Consider the following 14,196-nt stretch of genomic DNA (forward strand, 5'->3'; position numbering starts at 1 on the left):
TCCAGGAACTCTCTTTCTCTCCCTAACATTGAGCCTTTCAAACAAAAATACAGTGAGTTTTTAAATACAGAAATGAGTGAGCTAATGCCTGGCAGCTCCACTTGCAACCCAGCTGCCAGCTGATGTGCCTAGGAAATCAGTGAACATGGTCCATGTGCTTATGCCCCTGCAACCACATGTGACAGCCATGCAGGGAGTGCCAGGCTCCTGGCTTCTGCCCGGCCTACCCCCGGCTGCTGCGGACACTTAGCTTATCCGCTGATGGAAAATCTTTCTTCTTCTCTCTCTGCCTTTCAAATAAAAGACATTTTTAAAGCATATAAAATACATATTCTAAGATCTCGATTTCATAAAAAGTTGAAAGAGTCAAGTTCACCTTTATGCATTTCTTCTAAATCACAGAAAGCCAGAAGACAAGTTTCTGTATCCTGGTAAATATTAATGACTTGTACACTCAAAGGGGCTGGTACAGTGGTAGGCAGGCTAATCCTCTACCCTGTGGTACCAGCATTCCATGCAGGCATTGGCTGGTGACCCCGCTGCTCCACTTTCCATGCAGCATCCTGCTTGCGGCCTGGGAAAGCAGCAGAGGATGACCCAAATGCTTGGTCCCTGACCCCTTTTGGGAGATCCAGAAGCTCCTGGCTCCTGGCTTTGGATCAGCTCAGCTCTGGCTGTTGCAGCCATCTGGGGAGTGAACCAGCAGATGGAAGCCCTCTCTGTGTAAAATCTGCCTTTTAAATAAAAACTAGTAACTTATTTTTGAAAAATAAATAGAAATAAATGTATGCTCTTATCTTCATAGTCATATCCTCGACTTTCACCAAAAACAGCACCTTCTCCAAGCTGATTTCAAGTCTCTCAGCCTACAAACACCTTAGACTAAATTCACTTCCTTCATCACTACAAGCTCAGCGTGTCAGCTGGCTTCAGGACTACTTGATCACGCTCCCTCATTATCAAACACAGTGTGGCCGTCCTTCCCTCCTCACCCAGTTCAAACATGGCAACTGTTACAACAACCACTTTGACAATGTTGATGCTCTTCTTCTCCTTCATGCTAGTAACATGACAAATCCCCAATTCCCAATTAACTTAAAAAAATCTTCTTGTATCTGCTACAAGCGGCACTGCTGGGGAAAAACACACAACCACCATTAATTGGTCTCACGTTAGAGGGAAGACCGCAAATCCCAAATGGAAACTTAACAACACTGCCCCTATTAAAGATTAACCCCATTTACACAGTAGACCCATGCCCTCTCTTCAAGGATTCAGCCACTTCTCTGATAAACTACCAGAAAAGCACCTAGCAGTTGCTCTGCAACATAAACAGTTTCTCCTGCTCGCTAACATATATACTTGTAGCATCTACCAGAAGGTACCACAAGCCATATTCTCCAGCTACAGGCTCTATTCTTTATTCCCATTAAAGCAACACTATGACTGGGTTTCCCAAGTCAGGGATGGGGGCGGGCGGGACAGGAATCAAGTCCTGGGACCATCATTCGCTGCCTCTCAGATACAAGAACATGAAGCCAAATCAGAAGCAGCAGTTGGAGTAGATATGGGATGTGAGCACCCCAAGTGGTAGTTTACCCCACTGTGCCAAAACGCCTACTCACAAACGTTTTTTTAATTCCAGGAGCAAGGAGCAGATGTCTCACCGCAGTTAAGACAGCCCCTTCCAGTTTCAAGTCCCAGCTCTGTCTCCAATAACAGCTTCCTGCAGATGTGCACCCCAGGAGGCAGCAGGTAATAGCTCAAGCAGGTGCGACACAAGAATGGAATTCCGAGCTCCTGGCTTCAGGCTGCTCAGGCCCAGCTGCAGATATCTTGGAAACAAACCAGCCATTCAAAGGTCTCTTTTATGTGTGTGTGTGTGTCTTTGCCTTGCAAATAAAAATAATTAAATATTGGGGCTCGGCGGCGTGGCCTAGTGGCTAAGGTCCTCGCCTTGATCCCATATGGCCGCTGGTTCTAATCCCGGCAGCTCCACTTCCTCTCTATCTCTCCTTCTCTCAGTATATCTGACTTTGTAATAAAAATAAAATAAATCTTTAAAAAATAAATAAATAAATAATTAAATATTTTTAAATTACAGACTTGAAATTATAAGTGTTTTAAGTGGAAGGAAATCCCAATTTTAAAATTATATCTGTTATGCTTGAAATGAAATATGTAATACCAAATTTTTTCTTGTTTTTTTTGTAATACCAAAATTTTTTAAAGAAAAGAATCATCTCTGGAATTGGAAATACAACATGCCAATAAAGAATATACTTCCTCATAATCACAGAAATTGACTTTCTCTGAAATATGAATTTTAATTGTTCTCTAATCTTCACTGTGAAATAATCGGCTGTGCATGAGCACACAGACTTGCTCACGTGTAAGCAGGATCATTCTAAGTTTTTCACGCATCATTGTAAGGATGATTCCCAAGGAACTCTCTCCCTGTGGTTGTAATCCTGCCCTCAAACTCCCCTTACTCAAAACTCAACAAACCACACCTCATTAGCAGCTCACTATGATAGTCCCTTCCTGGACTACAATTTACTCAAACAGTAAGGAACATTTCTATCTTATTAACAATAAGGGTGGCATTCAGCAAATGATAAATAATGAGGGGAAGAAAAGAATTAAGCCACATGGATACAGATGATGTCATATATACTAAAGGGGCCGTCCTGTGAGCTTTTAAAGCAAAAACAAAACAAAACAAAAACATTTCTTTCCCATCTACTTGCTTCCTAATTGTTTATCTTGGACATCCAGCATCCAAATTCAGTTCTCAATTGCATTATCAGTATGTATATGAAACAGAAATCCAACTTTCCCCAGAGGGAACAACAAATTCAACTCAAATGCAACTCTTCCTAGTCCTAGAAGCAGGATAAAAGATTCTACTAGGATGAGCTTAAGAAGATCCTTCAGCTCATCAGGAAAACAAGTGCCTCCTGCTAACCAGACAAGGTTGTTAAGCAATGGGGAATGGCAATCAGTAAGAGAGGCCTCTGCCCTCATGACTCACACTCACAGCTACTGTGGGCAGAAAAAAACACACCCAACAAAGTAAACATCTAGGGAAGTGATCAAGGTGCGACAAAGCTCACATACCCTCCTAAAATTTCACCAAATATCGACCGCTCAACATATACCACGTACACACGCACACCAAAAATTCTTGCTAATGTGCACCAGCAAGAAACTGGAGACAGATATTCAATAAATGCACACATTATGCTATATTCTATACAATAAAATCTGAGAAGTACAGACTAACTTAAGAAAAGGAAGCACAAAATGTTGTATTACCAGCTGCTGAAACGCAATGGCATAAGACAATCTATAATTGTGTAACACAACCCCAAACAGGATGGTTCACTGCAAATAAGGCCTAAAACAAAAACACCCACAGTCACTTGACAAAGAAGGTACACATATAGACTTGCATTTATTTTCACTAGAAAAACCCATAACACAAGGGCTGAAAATAACAAAGCCTTGCCCTAAATTTATCTACACTTGCGGCAGCAGCTTAAAAAAAAATTAGGGACTTTAAGATTTTGGGGACTCAGGTGTGGCATGGTAGGTACAGATACTGCTTACAACACTGACATCTCATATGGCATGGGTTTTGAGTCCTGGCTGCTCAACTTCAGATCCAGCTCCCTACTTATGTAAGAGCAGTGGAAGATTTCCCAAGTCCTTGGGCCCAACACCCATGTGGGAGACCTATAAAAGGTCCAGGCTCCTGACCAGCCCAGCTCCAGCCATTCTGGCCATTTGCAGAGTAAACCAACAGATAGAAGATCTGTGTTAACTCTGCCTTTCAAATTAAAAAAAAAAAAGGGGGGTGAGGGTTGTGGCTGTATTTCAAATTACTAAGGCCACTGTATTCCACATTGCAAACTGCAAAAGAAGAAAAGTAATTGACCTCACTGAGCATAACAACCTATCAGAACCGACCGGACATATGTATAATTATCAGTTCTATAATAAAATAACTTCTCTAACAAAGTCTGTCAGCCACAATAGAGAGCAAAAGTGAACCCCAGTCAACAAAGGCCAACGTGGTATTACAAAACAAGCAGATTTAACAAAGCAAAGAAATGAGCCCAGCACAGTGCCCTAGTGGCTAAAGTCCTTGCCTTGCATGCACTGGGATCCCATATGGGCACCAGTTTGTGTCCTGGCTGCTCTACTTCTCTCCAGCTCCCACTTTGTGGCCTGGAAAAGCAGTAGAGGGTGATCCAAAGCATGGGAGGCCCGGAAGAAGCTCCTGGCTTCCTGTCTTCGGATATGCTGAGTTTCAGCTGTTGTGGCCACAGGAAGACAACCAGTAGATGGAAGATCTCTATTTCTCCTCTCTATAAAACTGACTTTCCTATAAAAAAAATAAATCTAGACAAAAAAAAGGCAAAGAAAGGAAGTAAGGGCTTGCAACTGGCACACAAAACAACTAAACAGAAAGCACTCTAGTACTGCTGAAGGTTGGTGAGAGCAACTGGCTGAGGTATATGCAGGGATAGAAGTCTGTACCTGAGACTTCATGGAAAATAGGTCAGGAAGAGTAGGTTAAAAGTATACAAACTTTGTCTTTATGCAATAGGCAGCAGAGAACCTAAAGGAGAATGACATCATAAGGTGCTATGTATTTCCAGGCTAGGACTGGGGCACAGTGGGTAAAGACACTTTCTAGAGCACCAGCGTCCCATACAGGCACCGGTTCAAGTCCTGGCTGCTCCACTTCTGATCCAGTTCCCTGCTAATGTCCCTGGGAAAGTAGTGAAAGGCAACACAAGTCCTTGGGCCATTGGACCCACACGGGAGATCTACAAAAAGCGCATGGCTCCTGGCTTCAGATCAGTTCAGTTCCAGGTACTGAGGCCATTTGGGGAGTGAATCAATGGCTAGAAGATCTTCCTCTGTCTCTCCTTCTCTCTGGCATCTGTCTTCCCAATTTAAAAAAAAGGGGGGGGGAATAATTAAACAAAATACAGAAAGCCTATAAAGTAGGAAAAGAGCAATGTCCTACTCCTTTAACATTTTCCTGGGAGCAAGCCCCTAGCCTAGTAGTTAATTCGACCAGAATCCTGCATGGAAGTACTGGGGAGGATTCCTGTCCAGCTGCTCATTAGTCTCTTTGTAAGGCAGACCCTGAGAGACAGCAGGGATGGCTCAAGAGACTACAATGCTTGGAGCTGAGCTGATCCAATCCGAAGCCGGGAGCCAGAAGATTCTTCCAGGTCTCCCACATGAGGACGGGACCCCAAGGCTTTGATCATCCTCTGCTGCTGTCCCAGGCCATAAACAGGGAGCTGGATGGGAAGCAGAGCAGCCAGGACACAAGCCAGGGCCCACAAGGGATCCTGACACTTACAAGATAACAATTTAGCCTCTGAGCTAGGGCACTGGGCTCTCAACCTCTTTGGACCCATTTCTAACCTCACAGGTGAATCATGTGGCTTAGATACAAGATTTCTCAACTCTACAAATTTGAAGCATTTTAACACATTTTCTAATGTACTATTATTATATGTTAATTAAAAAGCTTGAAAGACGTTTTTTGAAAATCTTCAAAATTGGGCCCTGCACTATGACTCAATTGGTTAAATCCTCACCTTGTACATTCCAGGATCCTGTATGGGCGCCGGTTTGTATCCCAGCTGCTCCACTTGCCATCCAGCTCCCTGCCTGTGGCTTGGCAAGTAGTGGAAGATGGCACAAAGCCTTGGGACCCTGCACAGCTTGGGAGACCCAGAAGAAGATCCTGGCTTTGGATCAGCCTCGGATGTAGGAGTGGACCAGTAGACAGAAGATCGTTCTATCTCCTCTCTGGAAATCTGCCTTTCCAATAAAAATAAATCTTAAAAAAAGTCAAAAATCAATGACACAGTGACAACTTTTATGATCAATTTTTTACTCAATCATACTCAAAACTCATCTATGTTTTCCAGAAAACAGGAAAACTGGAAAAAACTCCTATGGTGCTGACACCTCAATTTGGGTGCTAACTATACTTTTATATGCACATTTTTATTTGGTATAAAACAGTAGTTTTTTTGGGCCCGGCGCGATAGCATAGTGGTTAAGGTCCTCGCCTTGAATGCGCTGAGATCCCATATGGACGCCGATTCTAATGCCAGCGGCCCTGCTTCCCATCCAGCTCTCTGCTTGTGGCCTGGGACAGCAGTAGAGGACTGCCCAAAGCCTTGCGATCCTGCACCCACGTGGGAGACCTGGAAGAAGCTCCTGGCTCCTGGCTTCAGATCGGTGCAGCACTGGCCATTGTGCTCACTTGGGGAGTGAATCATCGGACAGAAGATCTTCCTCTCTGTCTCTCCTTTTCTCTGTATATCTGCCTTCTCAATGAAAATAAATAAATCTTTAAAAAAATTAGAGTTTTTCCAAAGACAACAGAACTGTGCTCCAACTCCATTACTATGTTGAGTATGCCAGAGGTGTGCCACTTTTCTGTTCTAAAAATGCAAATGTGTTTCCTAATTTTATCCATAATCTCTCCGCTCCTTAGCTTCAATTCAGCTGACTACAGACTATTCCTGCATTCTTTTTTTTTAAGATTTATTTTATTTTATTACAAAGTCAGATATAAAGAGAGGAGGAGAGACAGAGAGGAAGATCTTCCGTCCAATGATTCACTCCCCAAGTGAGCTGCAACGGCCAGTGCTCTGGGGCTGCACCGATCCGAAGCCAGGAACCAGGAACCTCTTCTAGCTCTCCCACGCGGGTGCAGGGTCCCAAAGCTTTGGGCAGTCCTCAACTGCTTTCCCAGGCCACAAGCAGGGAGCTGGATGGGAAGTGGAGCTGCCGGGATTAGAACCTGCGCCCATATGGGATCCCGGTGCGTTCAAGGCGAGGACTTTAGCCACTAGGCCATAGTGCCGGGCCCCATGTCACACATTTCTATGTGAAGAATATACACTTGCATTTCCCTGTGTACGCATCATTGACAATTATTGAGCACACTGATTATAGCCCCCGATTTCTCAAGTAATTGGAGAAGTAGGATAAGGAATAGATAATAATGTTAGGTACACAGAGTGAATGATATGGTTGTTCTAAGGGAAAGTTCAGACTGACCTCGAATTGTAGGAGAGGGTTGACAAAGGAGTTACAAGAATGCAGGAATAGGGCCCAGCAGCGTGACCTAGCGGCTAAAGTCCTCGCCTTGAACGCACCGGGATCCCATATGGGCGCCGGTTCTAATCCCGGCAGCTCCACTTCCCATCCAGCTCCCTGCTTGTAGCCTGGGAAAGCAGTTGAGGACGGCCCAATGCATTGGGACACTGCACTCGCGTGGGAGACCCGGAAAGAGGTTCCAGGTTCCCGGCATCGGATCGGCGCATCGGCCTGTTGCAGCTCACTTGGGGAGTGAATCATCGGACGGAAGATCTTTCTCTCTGACTCTCCTCCTCTGTGTATATCTGGCTGTAATAAAATGAATAAATCGTTAAAAAAAAAAGATATATTTATTAAAAAAAAAAGAAATGTGTGACATGCTGAGTTCAGATATGTCTAAATCTATGGCCAAAGGACAGAAATAAAAATCATTTTAGGGGTCAGCATGGTGGCATAGTGAGCTAATCCTCTACCTGGTATCTCAGATGGGCAGGGGTTAGAGTCCCGGCGGTTCCACTTCCCATCAGCTCCCTGTTGGTGGCCTGCAAAAGCAATGCAGGACAGCCCTAGGCCTCGGACCCTACACCTGTGTGGGAGACCCTGAAGCTCCTAGATCCTGGCTTTGGATCATCCCAGCTTCAGATCACCTCAGCTCTAGGCCATTCCAACATTTTGGGTAGTGAACCTGCAAATAGAATATCTCTCTTTCTCCCTTTATCTCTTTAACTCGGACTTTCAAGTAAAATACATAAATCTTCAAAATAAATAAAAGTATTTTAGGAGCAGCCATTCTAGCACTGTGAGTTAAACCACTTTCCATAATGTAAATCACTTCCCATAATGCCTCTCTATCCCCAGTCTCCGTGCCAGTTGAGATCCAACTAGTCCACTTCCCATTCAGCTTCCTGATCATCCTGGGAGGCGGCAGATGACAGCCCAAGTACCTTAGCTACTGCTATTGAGGTGGGAGACCTACGTAGCTCCTGGCTCCTGGCTTTGGCCTGGCTCAGCCCTGGCAACTATATCCACTGAGATCTCTCTCTCTCTCTCTGGCTCTCCCTCCCTCTCCCCCTTTCAAATAAGTAAATGAAATGAATCTTTAAAAGAAGTCTTCAGGGCCCGCAGCGTGGCCTAGCAGCTAAAGTCTTCGCCTTGAATGCCCCGGGATCCCATATGGGTGCAGGTTCTAATCCCGGCAGCTCCACTTCCCATCCAGCTCCCTGCTTGTGGCCTGGGAAAGCAGTTGAGGACTGACCAAAGCCTTGGGGCCCTGCACCCGGGTGGGAGAGCTAGAAGAGGTTCCTGGCTTCAGATCGGCATAGCACCAGCCGTTGTGCTCACTTGGGGAGTGAATCATCAGACAGAAGATCTTTCTCTCTCTCTCTCCTCTCTGTATATCTGACTTTCTAATAAAAATAATATAAAAATCTTAAAAAAAAAAAAGAGGCAAATTCTTAAAAAAAAAAAGTCTTCAGAAATCAAATCTCCTTCTAGAGATTTACAAATACTTCTACACAGACTAACCCACAGTAAGCTAGATTAAATGCACTAAGTCTACAAAAATTTAAAATGATGCACAAAAATTAAACTTAATATACAAAAGCATTTTGTTTTTTCAAGAAACCAATTTGTTTCCGTCATAGATCTAAGAATTCTCCAGGAAAATACTTAAAACCATGACCAACACGCAGCTACCATGTGGAAAAAAAAAACTACAGACACCAGAGAGTGCGTGAACAAGAGTACGTGCACTGATTTAAGTGTGTTTTAATTCACAGGATCTCTAAACGAAAAAAAAAACTACAAAACCCACTTATAGTTAATTACAGGTAATGCTTATTTCAATGAGTTTAAACTAACAAATTAGGTTCTGTCTAAATCCTTTAACCAGTAATACAAGCCAGGCTCAATTATTTTTAAATAATTAATAGCATGCCTATCTTGGCAAACCATGACAGTGTGGTACAATACAAACACAGGAAGTCCCAATGCTGTATGTTTGCAGACAAATAATATACTTCTCTGGATCTCAGTTTTCTCAAAGAAATCTAATTCTAAGACTTGGGTTTAAGAATTAGCAATAGCGTATAAACAAATGATGCTGAAGGCCCGTCTAAAACAGCAGTTGGCTGTTAATAGTAGCAATAGTTGATAGTAAATAATACAATCTGAAAAAAGCACAAGGGCTTTATAGCATCACAATCAATGTACCTCACCATTTCAACAATTCAACTCGTAACTGCAAAATGTACTCTGAATCAATTTTCCATTCCTAGAAACTATGAAATATTGCCTAAATTTTTACTATTTTTAGAAAATAGCTTCTAATAGCCAGAAGATGAACTTCCAAAACATTGTTCTAAGGAAGAGACCTGGACGGTGCTGCGAGCACTTCATTTCGAATGAATAAATTCAAGTGACGCATAGCTAGGCTCTATACCTCACGCCCATGCACCCGATCCCCCTTCACGAAGGCAACTAATTCCACCAATTTCTCATGAATGCTTTCACCTATACAGGAAAAAGCATATACTGAAAATAGTTGCTTAGAACCTCTTACGATGTTGGCTATCTTTACAAAGACATTGAAAAGGCCAAAAAGGGGGGCGAGGGAGGGTCCTTAAATCAACCGCTATCATTGGTCAACACAACAGTATGACATCAACTTTGGTAAACTAGAGATTTACACAACGTGGCGTGATGAAATACCTCATTACTAGATCAGCCATTCAAAATACTGCATTTACACACTCACAAAGAACACATGGTATCTACAACCAGTCCCTCGACAAACTGAAAACAATTAACACAATCTACTTATGTAACTGGGCTCACCAAGACATTGAGAGATACTGATGAAAATAAAGCCATTTATTGGCTATATATGCTGCTTCAGGATTAAGTAGTTTGACCTTAGCTAAGATTCTTGGCAACCCATTTTCCCGCAAAAAGTTTCCAGATTTATAAGGTACTGTTCTTTAAAAAAGATGGTCTATCCTGTTTTCTTCCTTTAAAACACTTCGCCGTTTTAAAAATAAGGCTCTAGCATCCTTAAACACACACAAAGTCACCTCACACACCACAGAGATCACATGAATTACCTAAAGCAGTCACTTACCACCTTTTAGTAATATAAAAAGGACCGCTAGTAGTCCATTAAGTTTCAGAGTATGCAATAAGAAATGCTTTAGGATGTTGGCAACAATACTCTTCATTAGGAACCTGTATGTCAGGGAATACCGTCAGCAGCACCGCTCCACTGTCTACATCAGCAGCATTTCTCTCTGTTCTGCATTGTACCACAAAAATACAAAGTCATCCTTCCATTCAGAGTTCTGGCATCTGAACAAATACAAAGCACAGAGTTCACACACATGCTCTGTGAAGCTGGTCAGGACACACACGCTACTAGCAAACAGCCCTGCCAGTATTTGTCCTTTTTGATTTTTATGGAATGATTGGATTTTCTGCACATCTACTGTATGGAAAGATCCAAGATCACAGGAGACTCAGGGGTACACATCCAGCCTGGAGCCACCAGACTCGCGTCCATTACTCATCACATCCTGGGAATGCCGAATCTCACAGATTCTCACCAACATTCTCCACGGTAACAATCGCAATAGAAAACCACCAAGAGCAATGATAAATTCAATTAACGACATGAGTGTGAACCTCAAAAATAATGATTTTCAGTATTTCAACTCGAGGGAACAACCTGGAATTCTTTTGTTTTGCTATGGCAAACTGTACTAACACTTTGGGTGGTTCTGAGTCAGAATTACTAGGACATACTTAATATTTTATGTAAGTCAGCATAGCCAGAACTAATCTAACAGGAGCAGAAAAAAAACAAACAGTATGTGCGTATGTGCGTACACACACACACACACACACACACACAAGCTAGGGCAGGGCAGAAAGTGCACCGTTGGGTGAAAACTATTCACTTAATAAAGAGACAAAAACATGTTAATACGGCAAAATCCTTTGTGTTTCATCTTCTTTTCACAAGTAAGAAACAAGTGTTAACTATGAGGGACATCATAATGAACTTTCCATGGCACAGCACGTCACAGAGGTATTGTCTTACACGGGACCCCCTGATCTGTAACCTGTAAATAACGTGTGTTCAAATAAGCTACGCATACACAACGCTCTTTTTTTTCTCCTCGTTACAAATATGTAAATGTCTTTAACACACGATCCGGTGAAAAGGCACTAGTTGTCAATAAAGAGCCTTTTCCAGGGTAGGGAGGTGCGGATGGGAGGACACGTGGAAGGGAGATACTGATCTCGCTGGCAATTGATTTTCCCATCTCAGGTGAAAATTCCTTTATCCCCTCCCCCAAAGAAAATAGTATCCCATTATGTCTCCCAACGCCCAACTAAGAGGGAGTTAACTCTGAATGTCCTCCTTTCAGCAACACCCAAGGGCTCTCATCTCGCCTTCCCTTCGCGAAGGGCAGTCAAGGCCTACCAGGCACGAACCCAGAATACCTTGAAAAGTGGGGGCCTCGGAGCGGCGCGGCTCTCGGGATCCAGTTACCACTGCAACCCTTCCCCCATCCCCACTTCCCGGGTTTTCTCGGGCTCGGCCTTCTCCCTTCCCACCCCACACGGCCACACTTCCAGCTGCTGCCACCGCCTCGGAGCTCCCCGGAGAGCTCGCACCCCGCCGAGGAGTGACCCTTCTCCATCTGCCCTCCCCCGATCCCACCCGCACCCCCAGAGCTGTATCCCTCCCCCGGGCCGCCCGCCAGCGAGCCGTCCACCCCAGGGCCCTGGGAGGGAGGGGAAGACGGCGGAAGGGGGGGGAGGCAGCCGCTTCTCCACAGGCAAAAGGGCGGCCGCAGAGAAGGCCCCCACCCCGAGGCCAAAGGGGAGATCGGCGGTCGCCGCTGGGAGGGCCCGCCCGCCCAGGGCCGAGGTGGGGGTGAGGGGATGTCCGGGAGTTCATCTCTGACCTCCTCGCTCTTCAGCACCTCCTTGAACTCCCGCTTGATTCGCTGCACCGCGATGTTGGCCATGTCTCCGCCCGCAGCTGATTCGTACCCGCCTCCTCCGCCACCGCTACGACCACCGCCACCGCCGCCACCTCTTCCTCCACCTCCTTCTCCCTCGACGATTCAGATCCCAGCACACGAACGCTGCCACTGCCACCCCAGCCGCCGGGCTCTGCTCGGTGTGGAATCACCTCCGCGCCCGGCCACCAAAATGGCGCCAGGTCCGCGCATGCGCACGACGTCGACCCGGCCGGGCGGCGCAGCCGCTCCCGTTGTAGTCCCATTCGCCTCAGCCTCGAGCCCGCGCCGGGCCGGGCCGCGCGACTCGGCCGGGGCTGGCGGACGCGTGACTCCGCCCTGCCCGGCGTCTGGGGCCGGGAGGGTGCGGCTTCCGCGCTGGCCGGCCCTGCCCTGGCCTCCCTTCTTCCCATCCCTCGTTTTACCGCCGGAGGAGATAGCCTGACGGCTTTCCCCCCCGCAGCCCCCATTCGGCCTGAGTCAGCCAGATTCGGTGGGCTCCATGGGGCGTGTGGTGAAAGCGCGGCCGCCGGAGCTCGGGCCGGCCCTTGTCCGTTTAGGACAGCCACTGCGGTCGTGTTTGTGTCCTGGTACCGTGACGGTGTCACTAGGAATAATGATCGTCTGAGGTGCCCCAAGTTCTTACCCTCAGGCTGGCTGTTGGGAAGCCATAGAGAAGACAGGTTCTCCCTTGAAAGGCCTCAAATGGGCTAAGAAACCAGGTGGATCTCTGGTCTGTGCCGTTCATACTGAACGATGGAATTAAAACCTTGGTTGGCAGACTTGAGGTTTCATCCAATGCTCGGAAGCCTGTTTGAAAAAAAACAAAAGCAACTGGTGAGACCCATCTTTAGCGTAAAGGCTGGGCCCAAGGGTCTGCTTTTCTAGCACGTTCTCTGAGGATGCGGAACAGCACTGTGAAGTCGTGAACTAAGGCCTGTGGAAGTCGGGACACGTGAAGGTGAACAGCAGCTGACGGAAAGCTCCTTCCAGGGGCATTGGTGTTGGGGGAAGGGACAGGTGAGGACCCTGCTAAGGTGTTTGGCACTAGTAGGCAATCAATATTGAATGAATGAAAGAGGAAAATGCTTGAAATGGAAACTACTTTGCAAGTTAGCGTGATGGTGGTTGATGGGGTCTGCAGTCTTTACGATGGTTCTAATGCTGAGAAATCCTCAGAGTAGAACTTTGGGACTAGGGGACACAGGTGTTATTTATCTAACGTATCAGTAAAATGTCCGGTAAAAAAAAATCACACAGGAGACTTGCAAAAATAACCAAAATTGTGGCAGCACCTAAGGAAATAGCCACTAGCCCCTGAGACGAGGAAAATATAGCAGATTTGTTGTTGTTGTTACATTTCTCTCCCATGCCTTCTCCTTTGACCAGGTTTGGTTTCCTCATCTGTGAAATAAGGAAGCTAGAGCTGACGATCTCTTTCAGTTTTTAAAGTTCAGAATTGTAAAGGATCCTCTCAAAACCTTTCCAAAGTGGACTGACATAAATGACTTTAAAAAAACACCTTCTAGCAGAGCCCCCTAGCGGTCCTAGGAGGAATCACAATACAATGGTTAATTGGTAAAATGTAAATCAATTTGTTCCAGTACAATTTAAACAAATTATTTGAAGCATATGAATTTTCTGAACACTTTGCATTTACCATTCTGTTTCGTTCTCCAGTCCTAAACTTAAAACTTGAAAACAACTTACTAAACTCAAATAACAGGTGGATCGATATAGATGGATTTGGTTATTTCTTTGAGGGAGTGAGGTTTGGTAACTTTTCAAAATGTATAATCCTTAAGCGTGCCACTTCCACGTCTGTAAATTCATTCTCTAGGCCTTCCGGAGAATTAGACAGTAGCATATTAGCCACTGTGAAAGAACCTTCAAGATACCTTTTTTTTTAAGATTTGTTTTATTTTTATTACAAAGTCAGATATACAGAGAGGAGGAGAGACAGAGAGGAAGATCCTCCGTCTGAGGATTCACTCCCCAAGTGACTGCAACAGCCAGTGCTGCACCA

At 45.1% G+C, this 14,196-nt stretch overlaps 1 protein-coding gene across 1 annotated transcript in view; it reads right to left on the reverse strand.

Moving 5' to 3' along the window:
• Nucleotides 1-12,441, reverse strand: part of UBE2K (ubiquitin conjugating enzyme E2 K) — a 47,460-nt gene extending 35,019 nt beyond the window's left edge. The window contains exon 1 of the mRNA XM_004579144.3: nt 12,114-12,441. Coding sequence (XP_004579201.1) covers nt 12,114-12,176 — 63 coding nt within the window. The 5' untranslated portion in view covers nt 12,177-12,441. The remainder of the gene's footprint in view (nt 1-12,113) is intronic.
• Nucleotides 12,442-14,196: the final 1,755 nt, after the last annotated feature.

The sequence above is a fragment of the Ochotona princeps genome, chromosome 11, assembly GCF_030435755.1.
Source record: "Ochotona princeps isolate mOchPri1 chromosome 11, mOchPri1.hap1, whole genome shotgun sequence".
Classification (NCBI taxonomy): Eukaryota; Metazoa; Chordata; class Mammalia; order Lagomorpha; family Ochotonidae; genus Ochotona; species Ochotona princeps.